At 39.0% G+C, this 17,465-nt stretch overlaps 1 protein-coding gene across 4 annotated transcripts in view; it reads left to right on the top strand.

The window, feature by feature from the left end:
* The window catches only part of LOC119647791 (transportin-1), a 35,629-nt gene extending 21,279 nt beyond the window's left edge, over window positions 1–14,350 (top strand). For 2 of the 4 annotated variants that reach the window (XM_038048989.1, XM_038048988.1), the window contains exons 9-11: window positions 4,321–4,396; window positions 13,674–13,848; window positions 13,938–14,070. In XM_038048989.1, coding sequence (XP_037904917.1) covers window positions 4,321–4,396; window positions 13,674–13,848; window positions 13,938–14,045 — 359 coding nt within the window. In that variant the 3' untranslated portion in view covers window positions 14,046–14,070. Of the gene's footprint in view, window positions 1–4,320; window positions 4,397–13,673; window positions 13,849–13,937 lie in introns of those variants that run through there. The other 2 variants (XM_038048990.1, XM_038048991.1) reach the window with 2 other exon arrangements.
* The last annotated feature ends 3,115 nt before the right edge of the window (window positions 14,351–17,465 follow it).

Below are 17,465 nucleotides of genomic sequence, written 5' to 3'. Positions count from 1 at the left end.
GCAGTGGACCTACGTTTAACGAAGCCGTGTTGTTCTTTCACTATGTGTTGGCCAAAGTGGGCGGACAACCAGTCGCTGACATATCTTTCCAGGATTTTGGAACAGGAGGAGAGGAGGGAAATGGGACGGTAATTCTCGGCAAGCGAACGATTGCCACTTTTGTGAATGGGGATAATGAGAGCCTCTTTCCACAAGCTGGGAAAATGATTCTCTTCAAGGCTTTTGTTGAAAATAAGAGATAGGGGAAGGGAGATGAACTTACCAGTTTTGATCAAAAAGAGGTTTGGAAGACCATCGTAGCCAGGTCCGACCTTGGCATCAAGTTCGCCAATGAGGTACTCGACAAGGATAGGGGTAAGAAGGGGAATGGTAGGCGATGCGGGGCAGGCTGCATCTACTATCGGGAGGGATTCGGAGGAAGGAGGAGGGACATAGACTGACGAAAAGTAGCGGCAGAGTAAATCACAAGATCGTTGGGGGGAGTTAGCCGAGAAGCCAGAGAATTTAATGGACGGAGGGGACAACTGGGCGGGGCAGCGGGAGTTGCGAATGTGGGACCAGAAAGGTTTCAGATTTCCGCGCTTTAGTGAGTCTTCCACGCTGGACAAATATTCCTGTCTGGACTTACGTATTAAAGATTTGACCGAGGAACGAAGGGATTTGAAAAAAACTAAGTCAGCAACATTTCTAGAAGACAGGAACTTCTTTCTCGCAGTCTGTTTTTGACGTAGTTTTTTGTGAATTTCAGTGGTGAACCAGACGGGGTAAGAGCGTAAGCACTTAGGAGAGGAGGGAACGTAATAAGGAAGAAGATCAGATAAAATGGTATAGAAAGTGTTGAGTGCTTGGTCACATGTAAATGGAGAGAGCAGGGGGACCCAGTTGATTGACGCCAGGGCTGCGTTCAGACCTTCGAAGTTCGCGTTACGAAAGTTGAACTTGGTAGGCTTGCGAGCGACAGGAGAGTGGAGTCGGGATATCTGAACATCGAACTCGAGAGCAGGATGATGGGCGTCAGGGGCAACGTAAGACGGAGCATGAAGGGATTGGGAAAGATAACGTACAGGAAGGTTAGAGAGGACAAGGTCAAGAGTGCGATCTAAGTGGTTTCTAGAAAGGTTAAATTGGAGGGCCCACAGGTGTACATGAAAGTGGATAGAGGAAGGGAAGGGTGGGTCGAGTTATTAGGGAGGGAGGGAAGGCCAGGTGTAACGGGCCAGGAGAGCATAGGAAGATTAAAGTCACCACAGAGGATGAAAGGAAGTGAGGGAAACAAAACGGTTAGGGTCTCTGATAATCTGTCGAAGAAATCCTCGTACAGAGAAGGCGGGCTTAGGCAGGGAAAATATACACACGATATGATAAAGGGACATACGTTTGGCGGAAGGGCACGTATGGTAACAGAATCGTAGGAGGAGGAGGAGGAGGAAAAGATGATTTCGGCACGGAGAGGGGATTTAACAGCTATTAGGGCACCTCCGCCAGTTGTCTTGCCAAGCGCAACGCAGTCTCTGTCACAACGAAAGACAGAGTAACCTTCGAGGAGCTCAGAATCTAAAATCATGTCATCCAGCCAGGTTTCAGAAATGCAGATGACATGATGTTGGAATGCTAAGGAAGACAGTTTGAAATCCGACAGCTTGGTCCTTAGACCCCTTACATTTTGATAAAATAGCGTAAAGTTATTGGAATCATTCAAGTTCGGCGAGGCAGGCGGGCGGGCCGGAAATTTTGACGAATCTTAGACCTCTGATAAGGCTTAACGAAGACCCCCTGTGGCCAAAAGGAGGATTGGACGATAGCATCGAAGTCATGGGGATATGTCACTTTGAAGGAAGCTATCACTCGGTCAGGAGAGCCATCCTTCGTCAGCTTCATACAGGAAAGAGGTGACAAAGTTGAGTTGCTTTTGCTTCTGATATAGGCCAGAATTTCGTCGGGCGTAGTGGAGTACGCTAGCCTTGACACGAACAGCTGTTTCGGTGGCGAGGCGACGTTCAATTGGGGGCCGCTCGGACGACATGAGGTCGGAAGAGCCTGCGGTTCAGCGGTGGCGGGCGTCGATGATACACAGGAGGAAGCATGCGGTGGTGCTAATGTAGCGACTGTAGGATAAACGCCAGAACTTCGTAGCGCATCCGATGTTGCGTAGGGAACTTGTCCCTCGGATGGAGGATTTTTCAGTAGGCTAGCGGACGTCATCGGGTTGATACCATCTTTTATGGACACACTGGAATTAAGCGAGGCAGATCGAGGCAGAGAATTAGAATTAGTCGACCGGGGCGACTTAGGTATGGCGCCAGTTTTGTTGGCTGCAGTCGCCGGCGAGGTATAAGCAGAGCCAGTCAGCGGAATCTCAGGAGCTGAGACTACGCTGGAGCTCGATAAAGCAGCAGCTTGCGGGGGCAGAATTGTCGGCGATTTTGAAACAGCAAGTTGAATCGATGCCAAAGTCGCCGTGTGTTGATGCAGCAGCTGAATTGCATCCGATAACGTGGTACCGCAGCAGGCGTTACAGCGATAGGTAACGTTAGGGGAAAATTTAGCCCGAATGTCTATAAACGCAGAGGGAATACCCAAGCACTTGGCGTGGAAGGTCGCACCACAGTACCCATCGCAGTCTAAAAATTTGGAGCGAATAGATTCCGGCTCCTTACAAATGGCACACAGAGTACCATAAATCGGTGAGGAAGTTGCCATAATAAATTTGAAAAAAGTTCACAATAGTTTATCGATAATAGTAATGTGAAGTTCAATTCAGAATGAAATTACGCGCACTCTGTAAAGATTCGGCAACAGTATAGTTTATTAGAGAAAAAAGAGAGTGTAGAGTGGGGCGTAGGAGGATCGAACTCAGTATCTAGCGCACAATAGGCGAGCGTGTTGTCACAGTACCACATAACACTTTCTGTATCCTCGACAACAGAGAAACAGGAATTAGTAACGAAGATCGCCTAAAATGCAAAAAAATCAGAGTTATTTACAAATCACTGCACTTCAAACAAAAGGTAATTGACCGGGGAACAGTAATTCCAAAATTAGATGTAAAATATTGTTTTCGGAAGAAAATTTTAAGTCTTCGAGAGCACACAAGAAGCGCGAGAATTAGCCGTTTCACTTGCGCGAGGTATTGATACAACGCACAGCACCAGGTTTCTCAGGGAAAGGCTCAGAGAATGCCCCGCCTATGGACGCATCAGGCATCAGATCTTTGGTGCCGATGTTCTCGAATTGCGACGGGTAGCATCACATCCACTAACGGAAATCCTGCGATACGTTAACGAGTCCGGAATATTCCGTTAGACGGGGGAAGCGAGTACAATGGGCCAACACGGCCTGAGTGCTCAGAAGCTGTAGCTTCTCCCCCACCATACACACACACACGCGCCTCCTTACCTTTGCTTTGTCCACTTTACGGTCTACTCTTCGTCTCCTTAAGAGGTGGGAATAACGAATTTAATTAAATTCGCGCTGTTTAATTTTTCTTCCTCCAACCATGATCACACTCAGATATGGCAAATATTATTATTAATTAGTTTAAGATTATTACCACGCTCACGCAAACGCTATTTCATAGTCACTGATAATTTTATTTGAAATTTGGCTCTAGCATATTTCGATATTGGTTTGACTAGCATACCTAATACATGTTTAATACTTTTCTTTCAATTATAAGCTAATCAGAGTAACATTTATTTTGAATGCGACATGTATATATATTTATATAATATTTTTACAGTTCCAAAATGTAAAACACATTTTTCATATTCATACCAATAGAAAGGACATATTAGCTATAAAATTTAATATTCTAGTTTTGAGAATTAAGAGCTTTTGGTAGCAATGAAACGTGTTTCCAAAAGGGAAGTCTTTAAACAGGGCTCCCTATTTTGAAGTCTTGTTTTTTGATTTCTTTACAAACACATCGGTCTTGTCACTTTCTTCTGGTCAACATTTTGTTCTGTGATGAAAGAATAGACGGATATCGATCACAATGGATAATATGTTCTGCTGGTGTTGTCATTTGAGTTATTTGTTTACTAATGATGTAAAGTAAAATGGATTCGTTGAGTTTGAATCGCTTATATGTCCGATTCTTGCAACCATTTAATTTTAAGCACTTTAGAATGATTAATAACAACGCAAACGAGATTTTATCTTATATTCATATATCAAATAAGCGCTATTCTATATACATCATTACATAATATTCTAACGAAGATTGCAGAACAATTTAGTTCGTTATATCTCTTTGAATTATCGTTATTTGTTTTTATGTGATTTTTATGTATATTATTTTTCTTTTTTTGTTGTTTTTAGCTATAACAATCGGTCGTCTAGGTTATGTGTGCCCCGTTGAAGTGGCTCCTTATTTACAAGAATTTGTACGGCAGTGGTGTGTAACAAATCCTTTTATTATGAATTATTACATTTATTAATATAATTTAGTTTTGATAAAAAGTAAATAGTAAATCATATAATCTCATAATTTCCTAAATTAAACGCTAACTTGCTTCATTTTTGCTGTATAACTATTTTCAAAATAATTTTCCAAATCGAACCTTGTTTGGCAACAAATAAGGAAATTGTTCTAACATTTTATTGTGTTTGTTTTTCTGTTTATTTTGAAATAAGTTATACAAATTAGTAATTGGATGCCATGAATGCTCTTTGTGGGTGCTGAATTCGATAATACCTAAACTTGTCGTTGAGTTAACTGATCACTAAACGTTGAAATATGGAGCTCACGAGCTTGTTAAAAAAATTCTATAGGTTTCATCATTTGCAAATATCGTGGAGTTTTAAATTCTTCGTTTTATAATCAACAGTTGCGAAAAGTTGAAACAGTCTGAGTTGTAGGAATTTTCTAAGCTCAGTACTTGGTCTGTAAATTCATTTTTTCCGAAAATCGCGCAACAGGATCATTCATTTAAGATTTAACTCGGCTGATTCAGACAGAGTTGGTAAATTTCATAAAAAATACAAAATGGTCAAGTAAAACGTGTTTTAGCATAAATTAAGTGTATATGCACCTCATAAAGAGCCTTCTTTGAACTTTATAGAAAATTAACTTTTTTAAATTCACTTGATTTTTCAATTGATTGAAAATTTGATTACGTTTTTGATTCTGTTGTCTTTAAAGCAATCGGATGTGAATTTCTCCCCTTAAGTGTTTTATAAGACAACTTAATAAAGCTTTCAGTGTTTTAAGCCATTATACGACAAATTACAACACAATTTTACTTTCATTCAAGATATGCACACAAAACGGCGTAACAAGCGAGAAAATTTAACTAAACAGCTGTAAACAAGTTTTCGCATTGAATTTGAGTTTTAGTAAGGCTTGTTCTCACTGATTTGTTTTCCGTTTGTTTGCCATTTCGTAAAAATGATTGTGACAGTATATTCCTCGTTTACGTGATAGATTTAAAGTTTTTGGAAAGTATTTACCATGCAGGATTATATCTTGTTCTTCTTTTTCTTCAGCCTTTGTCCCGTTCACAAGCGGGGTCGGCTCGTCGTGATCGGCTTCGCCATTTGGCTCTATCGAATGCCTGATCTGGGTGCAATCTCGAGGCTTTCAAATCCCCATCCAGCGTATCAAGCCACCGTTGCTTAGGTCTGCCTTTTGGTCGTTTACCATCGACTTCGATGTTCAGACCAATCTTGGCAAGTGAATTCTCGTTTGCACGAATTGCGTGACCATACCACGATCGGTGCAACCCCATAACGATCGCGGATATCCTCATTTCGGATGTGATCTAAACGTGTGACGCCACTAGTCCAACGTAGCATCTTCGTCTCCATTACCGCAAGACGCCGTTCATTGTCTTTTATGGTTGGCCAACACTCAGAATCATAGAGAGCGACTGGACGGACGACATTGCGGTAAATTTTAGATTTGAGACGTTCGTTGATACGTCGATCACAAAGGACACCAGTTGTGGAACGCCACTTCATCCAGGTTGCGTTAATGCGTGAAGCAATTTCATAACGCAGCTCTCCATTGGCTGATAGCGTTGACCCGAGGTATTTAAATCGCTCAGTTCTGGGCAGATCACTGCCGCTGACAGTGATTGTGGCAGTGAGAGGAGGATGAGGATTATGTCTTGTTCAGATTTTCAAATTATTGAACACAATTTCTCCCATGTGAGCAATTATCCAAGCGATTCGAGCCGACTGGACTTCTATAAGCATTTGCTCTAACTAGAATTTGAGGAAATCGAGGAATAATTGGGGGGTTCTCAGTGTCATACATCGCGGTTTGCTGCAACACTTATAGATCACAAATTTTCTTGAATTGATACCGTTTGAAAGGGATTATAACCTGAGTATGTGAGTTGCGTTGAGAATCAACTGGAATTATGCAGATGCAGTGGTTACTCTCATTTGGATATCATTTGGTGCACAGGTCTATGTGGAATTAGAAGGAATACGAAGTTTTATGGGAGTGTGAAATCATGCCCTGGTGTCTCACTAGCAAAAAGGATCTAAAATGTTGCCATTTACGTATAGGTGCAATTATATCTTAGATATGAGTCTTACCAGAGTTTATAACAATGTCTTGCTGTTTTCTATCAACCAAGTGTATATTGGAGGAAGTAGTGGCGCCTAACTCGCACGTTGGTTGTGCTAGTTTTTTCTGAATTGTATTTTTCTCAATAAATAATTGTCTTGAGATCTCCGATAATAATTTAGTGGACGTTTTAGTATCATAAAACTCCTAAAATTCTAATGTTGGGCACATTTTCATAATTATATTTTGTATCTTCATTTATTAATTGTTCTTATAGTTTCATGTTCTATATATACATATGTAAACAGTGTATCATTGTACCTTTTCCGAACATTTCCTATAATTTCTGTTAGAAATGTCCGATTATCCTTGATTGCCTTTTTCAGCTCCTCAATGTTGGTAAAATGGCGGCAATTGTAAATGTCTTGAACCATAATTGCCAATAGATTTTCTATTAGGTTTAAGTCAGGAAAAAGTGAAGGTCAATTTAGAATAAGTCCTTTAAAAGCGGCAAACCAGTCTTTTGTAGACTGCGGCCTATGAACTGTTGCGTTATCATGCAAAAAATTTAGCTTAGCCGATCGAAACCGCCTTAAGGGGGTCATCCCGGGTGAAGGCCGTTTTTTTTGCCTTTTTTTTGAAAAATTATTTTGGAGGACTGGATAAAGATAGAAACGTGATTTTTTCACCATATGTTTATTGATATCTCTAGTATATGTGACAAATTTTTCAGCTTGATTTCGTAGCTAGCTTTCGGAATACGTATCAATTTATGTACCCATCTCCAAAAAAAGGTGTTTTTCCGCTGCCACGCTGGAGGGCGCTGTGTTCATCTGAAGAAAAAAAACTAAATGGCATTTTAATGTGAACAATATTCTACGGTCCGCAAACTAGGATAATTAGAAAATATTAAAAGGTAAATTTTTAGTGGGCTTTTAAAGTTGATTTTTTGAATTTTGGTGTTTTTTACGGCTTTTTTATGAATAAAAAAAAACTACCTGTCCGATTGCAATTATCCTAGTTTGCGGACCGTAGAAATATGTACTAAAGAAGTCGTGAAAATTTCAAAGAATTTGGTTGGATAGATTTTGAGTTATGGTGGCAGCCGATTTTCAAGATGCAGTTTCGAGAAAAACGCATTTGAAAATTTAAATGTGATTATCAACAGTAAAATTTTAACTCAGCATTAATCTGCTATACCTGGTCCATAGAGAGCACCCTCCGTTTCTTCAAAAAAGTCTTGTAACGCCGATTGTTGCTCTCTGGTTTCAATTCTGGCTCTTTTAGAGAGCTCAGTCGATCGTCGTTCGGACCGCCAAATTCGCACTTCATTTAGGCGGTCGGCATAAACCTAACATATGTGACCAACTTGACATCCCATTGTCACTAGGATTTTGAGAATGCCATTGAATCCTTCATTGAAAATAATTACAGCCAGAAAAGTGACTATTTCTACATCCTTGGCCCCAGAATGAGGGTGCTTAGGAGCCAAAGTCCAAATCAATGCATTTAACGATTCATTGTTATTCTGGGTCTCTGCTCCTAAACATCTGTTCAAGAGATCATCTCGTGACAAATCTTCGTAAATTGGTTTGATGACTGTTTGAACTTCTTCAGTCAAAGGTGCTTTCTCGTGTTGGAAACTATCCAGTTTTCCTTTAGCTTTGCGCCATTTGCACCAACTGTCCTCGCCTGCTGGACAGTTTTGGTGCTGAGGATTTTTCGTCTGTAGCACATTTATGGAAGAAAGTTGCCCAAATTTCTTGCTTCATTCCTTCTATCGAATTTACGTGTCGACGAATAGCTAGCCCAAAAAATGTAGTGAGATCGTTAATAAACTTATCAGTAAGTTTTCCAGCCCCTTTTCTACCAATGCCTTTGTGATTCTTCTTTGCATTTCTAAGCCGCGTTCCCATTCCTTTCTCGACATGTCCTACGCATTCCTTTTTTACTACTACGTATATTTTATTATTTGCAGAAATTTGCAGAAACACCGGAGAAAACTCCAGCAAAATCCAATATACAATATGCAAAAGTTGTCGCAATTGGAACATCCATGTTCATGTTTGCTAAAAGTTTCTTTGCTGATGTTGATGCGAAGTCCTTTTTCTTCTCTGATAAGTATCGATTCCCATGAAATACTCGTTTTTTAGTGCGAGCATTACGTTGATCGTTAAAGCGATCTCTCTTCGTACGATCCATTTAAAAAAATCACTGAACACACAAACAGCACAATACTTACAACAAAATATAACTGAGTACAGCTTGAACGCCTTTCAGTGCTCACTCTAGACTGGATTATCCTTTTTATTTCAAACAGCAAATAAGTTTAGACAATTGATTGGTTTTCCATCTTTTTATCTTTATACCTGTATTCGAATTTATAAGGCTCAGGTAAAAAACTATCAGGTAAAAAAAGATTCGATGCTCTTTCTCATTGAATACTCTAGCGGTGGCTGCAAACTCCTTACCTGTTTAACACTAATTTCTGAACAACTCGAAATATCGGAAAATCCCTTTGCCCACATATTCTCCACTATATATAGATACAATTCATGCAAAAAAAAAATCGATTTCTCCAACCCGACACACGGGATGACCCCCTTAAATATGGTAACATGCTACGTACAGAATTTCTTGGTAATCTTCGATATTGATTTGGATGTCGATGATCGTTACATTTGTTACATTTGACACAGAGTTAAAATTTTTGTCGCTTCTCATAATAACTTTGGACTTGCGTGCTACCAGAAGATTTTCGCACACTCCAACCTTTAGGGACAACCAAAACTATCGCGATAATACCATGGATTCAGGACAAATGGCAAGAAATTTCAGAGTTGAAGTGCAAGAATTTGAACTTTCTCATATTTAACTTGAGGAGAGGCTTTAACACTTACACAATTGTTTGGCCTGGGGGTTGTAAAATTGAAAATAGAAATTTGAAAATCATGTTCGGCCTATCAGGGAGGAATGTTTACTGAACAAATGAAAAAAAAAATCAGTCGATTCGATAAATATTTAATGATAAAAAAACGGTATAAAACTTAATTGGGGAACTTACACATTAATCTGCTATATCAGGGCCGTAAAGCTCGCCCTCCTTGTCCCGAATTCGCTCCAGGTTGGCCATATTCCTCTCCCTCTGCATTTGGAGTGTTTCATCTGATGAAGTTCAGTGCTCCAAAGAGGCCCAAATGGCATTTTTCATGTCTTCGATGGAATCGGGGTTTCTACGAAACGCGAGCCTATCAGTTGTGTGCTGTCTATTAAGCTGATCAGTCAACGTAGTCGCGACCCCAAACGCTTCTCGACGTGACCGACGCACTGTTTTCTTTACAATTACCTCGTCTCCACACGGCCGCGAATCAAGAATCCCTTTGAAAGAAAGTCTTACTGTCGCCATGGCCGATGTATATATACGATGTATACCTGACACCGTGCTTCGGTTGAGACGCTTCAAACATGCTTACGGTCGCTAGATTTGATAAGCGTGTTAAACGCTTTCCCGCTGTAACTCCCAACAATCGTAGCCAAACAACGATGTAAAACCTCGTTTTTTTCCAAGAGCCAGGTAGGTTCCCGTGCGATGAGTTGAGCTCTTTCTCTTAATTTACATGGGACGCCTCAAAAGGCCAGAGATGCGTGCTTTCAAGGCTCCAGAAACTTGGGAAAGAATGTTTTCGGCAAAATCCTTTTAGTGGCATATTCGTAGATACAGATTAAAAAAAAAATGCAAAGGAAAATCGATTTGTTGAAAACGCAAGTGTAGAACCTCCCCTTAACGCACTTTTTCATCCTGCTGTGATTCTGCTGCTTTTATCTGACCTTGTACATTGGTCAGGGTTAGCCTAGTCAGTCTTATCAATTTCGTCGGAATCGCATGGCCGTGTGCAGTACTACCCTGGCTATGCTAACATAGGTGGCCTTAAAGTCGATGAAAACATGGTGCAGCTGATTCCAACAGTTTTTCCATCGCTTGCCCAGAGAGAAAATCTAACCTGAAGAGCATCCTGCGATCTCCCCCGCATGGGGTATGATTGCTCTCTACGTAGCAACAGATTGCGTTTAAATACATTCTTTTTCAAGGTGGAGTTAGATACTACAGTAACCAAGCTGTCCATCACTGAAACACTACAGTTGAGAAATATCAATAGGGAGTCTGCTTGTACTGGTGCTGCAAGTATAAATTAGTTAGGACATTTCATATTCAACAAATGCTCAAATAATGGATCTTTAATCTGATCTTCTTTAGCGTTGGCCCCGTTCAGTAGCGCGTGGTCGGCTCGTCTCAATCGATCGTGCCATTTTTCTGGGTCATAGGTCGGATCTAGTTAGAATAAAAAGACTCTCAAATTACTATCTAGCAAATCAAGCCATCGTTGTTTCGATTCCTTTTTGGTGTTTCCCTGCCCACTTCAATGTTCAGATCTATCTTAGTGAGTTCTGATCCGTGCGAATTACATGTACACCACCAACTCTCTTACATTTTTTTCCACAATGAATGCAGTCCAATATCAATTGCTGATGTCCTCATTTCGAATCATGTCGTGTTACGCCACTGGTCCAATGCAGCATCTTATATCTAGGTGTGGCATTCCTGTCTTTGATTGACAGACAACACTCAGAGCCTCCTCCTTTAATCTGCAAAGGAACTACAGGGGGCAGAACATAGCTATTCTCACCGATAGCCACAGCGATCAAGGCACTTTGGTCCAACCAGGTGAACTCTAAACTGGTATGGGAATACCTTGAGAGACTGAATACACTCGGCTCGTCCAACAAGGTCTGGATACTTTGGGTTCCAGGCCATGCTGGGTTGGAAGCCAACGAAGCAGCGGATGAACTAGCCAAGAAGGGAGCAGGGATGCCTTTACACAGGCCAGAACCCTTCTGTGGAATCGGAAACGGTTTCATGGCTATGAATCTAAGAAACGAAGAGAAACGGTTGAGGGAACTATATTGGGAGGGCCTACCAGGGATGGAGCAGTCCAGGGTGCTTATTGGAGGATACGAACCCATGCGTACAAAGGATTGCTTAAACCTCACCAAAAAGAACCTCCGAATCATAGTGGGAATTCTCACTGGTGATTGTCGGCTGAACTATCACCTAGGGAAGCTAGGGATATCTACGGACACAGCCTGCAGGTTTTGTGAGGAGGAGGACGAAACCTCTATACACGTCCTGGGACAGTGTCCGGCACTTGTGCAAAGTAGGTCGAGGCATCTGGGAAAACACTTAATACCAGATGCAAAGCTGAAAGATCTGGAAATAGGGAACATACTAAAGTTCCTAACGGTTATAGGCCTGCTTGAGATACTATGATCAATAGGTACACTATAACCAGTAAAAGGGGCACAATAGTTCTTCAAGGACGCGGTGCGACTTTCCCTTAACAGAATAATAATAATAATAACACTCAGAGCCATAGACAGCGATTGAAGGCGTTCGTTTGTGCGTCGATCACAAAGAGGGCCACTTGTGCATCGCTACTTCATCCAAGTTGCGCTGGTGCGTGAAGCAATTTTCATAGTGTATTTTACCATTTGCTGATAGCTTTGGTCCAATATATTTAAATCGCTCAGTTCTCTGCCTGTTTCATTGGGGTCGGTCGTCAAAATTTTGCTTGTCCAAATTCAATATGAGACTTCTGCATGAGGCGGTCATTCCACTTTTGGACAAATTAAACTGGAAATCAGCTTCGTTGTGGAGCGCTAAGAAAACATCTGCATAAGGGAGTGTGTATGGCGTTTGGATATGGGATGTTCCTTGTGAGAGTTTCCCGAAATCATTGCACCTAGGGTCACGAACTATATTATTAACGGTTCACTGATTGAATTAAAGTCCGTTAGTAACTGAAATTGTCGATCATATTCGTTGAGGTAATGATATGCTTGGTAAAGAGACAATCCTTCTGAGAACTACAATTCTGTTTGTGTTCGTTCAATTGGGATTACAGTTGGTAACTTTTATGAATTTAGTCTCTGGACTTCACCTTTCTGGAGTAAATTCTTGCAGTTTTAAAGTTTTTACTGCCAACTTGCTTTAGATGCATACATATTCAATCCCCTGTTGCTCCAAGATAAGACTGCACTTTAAGAAAATTTGTAGAGTTCCATTACTTGTATATTTTTGACCACTTTTATTGTTATCAGTCAAGTAATTTTGTTTTGGAAATTATATTAGGGGAATCGCTTATCAGTTAGCAGACATTACACTGTAGGTTCCCCGAAATATCCAGAATTGTCGTATTTTTTATGGTCAAATACAACGAACATTTTGAAACTTAGCACTTTTGCTGGAGAGAGGTTCTGAAATCGGTTAGGTGGAAAGAAATTGGATTGACGTCTTGTTAACTGTAAATATCAGTTTTAGGATTGCCTTTATACTTAACAATTATTTCAGAGATTGATCATGCTGTGTTTTTGAAATTACGCAAATCAAGTACGTACGAATCCGAGGTTGTCTCTTGATAACCCTCAGATGTAGTAAAAGGGCCCATAACAGAAATGCAATTCAAAATTTTGCTTTTCTATTTCTATTCACTATGTACGAACCCCCAAGTCTGATGAATGAGAGAATTAATAATCCAATGTGCAACCATTCCTTCCAAGGAAACAAAGTCCGATCTTGAAAGCTAAACATTCTTGTGAAAAATTTAAGGATATTTTAGGTACTCAAGGCTTGATTTGAAGAAAACGGCGTCATTTACTAATTAATTAATTAATGCTTTGATAATAGTCTTATTCAAAGTTTTAAGGCAGAATGAAGGGAGAAGGCACCAATTTGGGGTTAATATGGTGGAAAATTTGCTCAGTATATTCTCTGAAAAACTTTCATGTGTATGAAGTCTTGAAATCGCAGTCAACTATGTTATTGGCTAAATGTGGTCTCTACTAAGTATTAAGGAATATGTTCCAATATTCTGAAATTGATTTCAATTTGTAATTAATTGCATTGTGTTGTATCTTGTGGAATTAATGGCGTAAAAATTTAGTCAAATTTTCGTTCTGTTTGTTTCTAATTTTATTCTTTTTTTTCTACTTGTTTTCATGAAAAAAATAATATATTTATTTGATTTAATCATGATTTTAATTGAACTTGAATTTAGGCGCTAAAAGTTCATATTGAAACATATAATCTGTCTTAATATAGGTGTACGTCTCTACGTCATATAAGAGATAATGACGAGAAGGACTCAGCATTTCGCGGAATGTGCCATATGATCACCGTGAATCCGGCAGGAGTTGTGCCACACTTCATATTTTTCTGTGACGCTGTTGCATCATGGGTTAACCCACCAAATGATCTACATCACATGATACAAAAGGCATTTATCTCTTTACAATTTTCTTAAAATTGAACAAATTTAATCTTTAATTTACTTTTTTTCTGTTTTCTTTACTTTTTGCTATCTAGATATTGCACGGCTTCAAGACACAAGTTGGTGATGAGAATTGGCGTCACTTCGTGGATCAATTTCCGGCAGCACTATCGGAACGCCTGGCAACTATGTATACCGTATAAGATGTTATCTTACTTTCCCCCCTCATATTTTTATTTCATTAAATTTCGATATTTATTAGTTTTCTTTCTTTCATACACTACGATATGTGTATATTAAAGTTTAATTTCCATTTCATTTTTCTTTTTTCTTTCACATTATCTTTTAAATATTCTTTCACTTTATCTTTGATTGGCTTATTCGTTTCTTTCCTTTTTTCCGACTCACATGTAACAGCCTTTATTTTGTAGAACATTTTATCACTGAAATTTTATTTAATTTTCAAAGAAAAAATACTTTCACATGCATGCTTACATGATGTGTATTAGTTGCTCGTGTTTTTCATAAAAGTGCGAACTTTTGCTATTGTTTATATAAAAAAAACGAGTTGATATAAAGAAGGAAAAGTGACGACTACTAAATAGCGAAAACAAAGTAAACCCTCAAACCAAAAAGTAAACTTTAAATACATATACAACAAGGTTTCTTGAAATATTTCCAATAGCATAACATATACCATAAACTCGATATAAAATCAACACACAGAATCTTAGAAAGAAATAGTTATCACAAGTTGAACTGGAAAAGAGAAAGTCTAGCGGTTCGCTACTACTTTTTAATCAATGTCGTCTGTATTTGTATCGTTCAATGGACGCAAGATTTGGTGCGTGGAAAACTGAATGCTCTGGTAATTGTTCGTTCCTACAGAGGAATCTTATTATGAAATAGTTGCTAGAAAGGTAAAAGAAATGCCATTGGGTGACTTTGTATTTTATATTTCCTCAACCATATTTCCCACAATCAAAGACATTTTACATAAATCATTTAATACGACTTAATTCATTTCGTGTATAGCATTTTCACTTTTAATTAACGATACTCCAGAAAAAAAAAATCCGAATCAAATTCATGACTTCAGGGGGAGCTGAAGTGCATTTCAGCAAACGGATGGGGACGCGTTAGTATGGTTGACGCCATCGACGTGGGTTGATCAAATTATTAAAGAAAGAAAGAAACTGTGGATAAAATGTATCATCACATTTGCATTGTAAACAGACACAAGTTGGGGGTACTTTATTAAATCCTTAAGAGTACGGTCAAATGCAAGACGACTCAGAGTGTCCCAAGAGTATCCCTTTGATTTTTGAGAATGAATACCTTCTCAATTAGATTTATCAAAGGGGAATTGACGGTAAAGACGTTAAATTTAGTCGCGTACATTGTAATATTTCTTTGTCTTAAGTTTAGAGAATATGGGAGAGGGAGGTTGGCGGAAAAAGACACTTTTTTAAACATTTTTTTGCAAGATGCGAAATGAAAATATTACAATAATATAGAATAACATGTTACGAATATTTACTGACAATTTCAGCGAAAAATAAATTGTCTCATAATTATAAGGTCATTTTAAAAATCGCTTTATTTCCAAAATGGCAAGCTGTAGGGTAACATAATATTCAACAAAGATGATTACGAAGAAATGAAAAAAATATATTCTCTCCAAATTTGTTAAATTAGTTGTATTTTTTTATAATTCAATTTTACATACTACGCCCTTGTTTGAAATTTATAAGATCACATACATGTTCTTATTACTGACTTAACTAATCAATCAAATTTTCTGCCACTCATTGTGTACCGCCATTAGAAGCTCTTTAACCGTATCAAATTGCCGATTATCTTTATAAATCCGCTGTGTAAGCATGCCCCACAGGTTCTCAATTGAATTCAAATCCGGAGAGCACGCTGTTCACTCCATAACTATGATGGATTTTGACAAAAACTAAGTTTTTGTTTCGCGGCTGACATGAATTCGTGCGTTGTGTTGCTGAAAAGTCCATAGTGGGCAACCATTTTCATTTAAAAAGGGCACCAGGTTGTTTTCTAGGACTTGACATTAATTTCTGAATGTAATTCCTACTTTTCATTCGAGATGGAACGAGTTGCAGTGAAAGGCATCCATTTGCAGAAAATGCACCCCAAACTATCACGCTACAACCGCCGAAATTTCGTGTCGTAAAACGAAGCAGTTTCTTTCTAGTGTCACGCCAGTAGCTACGAAAACCGTCGGCCTCATCCAGATTCCATTTATTTTCTTGCTTCAGACATTTTTACTTTGAACTGTATAAGATAATGGTTACCGTATTCTAGTTTGTATCCAAATTTTTCAATGCGAATGCCACTGTAGCGTCCTTGTGACTTTGAGTTAACTTCGGTACTTGTTTCATTTTTTCATATCGAACTTTCTGAGCACGTTTTAGGGTCCTCCAAATAGTGGATCGTGAAACATTCACACCTGCTAAGCAACGCAAGCGTGTTAGGGACATTGTTGAAGTGCTGGCATTGCGCATAATTTGTCTTTCGATTCGCCCATCAAGATGTCTTTTACGTCCAGAGCGCTTCATTGTACCATACCTAGGACTTTTCAAAAAGTTTTGAACAACGCACAGACGACGCTCAATTTGCCGTGAAATTTTTCTCATACCGACTCCATTTTCCTTTAAAGACACTATTTTGCCTTTTTCGAAGTCAGTAAGTCCTTTACCACGCGGATTTTTGTGAAATTTACTTTAATTAAATCGAAAATACCTACTCGAGCACAATTTAAGTTGTAAACTGCAACGTAAACATCAAACCCTTGTAATTGTGAAAAACTAATAAAGAGAAGCTAACTTGATAAACAAAGTACCGTTACTTTTGCACATGCAGAAGTTATTTGTGTGTTTTTGTCTCTCGCCTCTCATCACTTTCGTTGGACATTATGTTACCCTACAGTCTGCCATTTTGGAAATAATGCGATTTTTAAAGTGACCTTATAATTATGAAACGCACCTTATTAAGCCGTTGGCAGCAAATCTGCTGAGATGTCTCGAAAAAAATTTGTTTTGCGGTGATGCCTGTAACTGGAGCACAAAAACTAAAGTGATTCTATTGGTATATGAGTTTCCCCAGGTAACGCTGTTGAGTTTTTCTTTTCGTAATTTTTTGATTTTTGGTAACATTAAAAAGTCGAAAAACGCGATTTTGGCTTAAAAGATAGTCATATTTGCTACTGTGAAATGAAAAATAAGTTTAAAAACAATCTCGACAGCGTTACCTCGTAAATTATACACGGAAAGTATGTACCAAATTTCAAAAGGCCGATGCAATAGACTAAACTACGGCCGTCACCGACTTTTAAAAGGTGAAGTGTGGGAAAATCGCTTTAAAGTTCAACAGATCGGTCGGAGTGATTCAGATCTTTGAATGGTTAAAATTGCATATCCCCGTTAGTTTTGCCTCAATCGCTGAGACAACATTCTTGAGATGTTGTGCATTCCACACGCACTCATAGTGGCATTTAATTGTATGAATTTCATAACATAAAATGCAGGAAGATGCATAAACTTGAATATTATATGCAATGCCGTAATTTTCTGCGCGGACAATCGCCTTGCGTGAAT

This window comes from Hermetia illucens, chromosome 2 (assembly GCF_905115235.1).
Source record: "Hermetia illucens chromosome 2, iHerIll2.2.curated.20191125, whole genome shotgun sequence".
NCBI lineage: Eukaryota > Metazoa > Arthropoda > Insecta > Diptera > Stratiomyidae > Hermetia > Hermetia illucens.
This window is presented reverse-complemented; position numbering and strand designations above follow the sequence as displayed.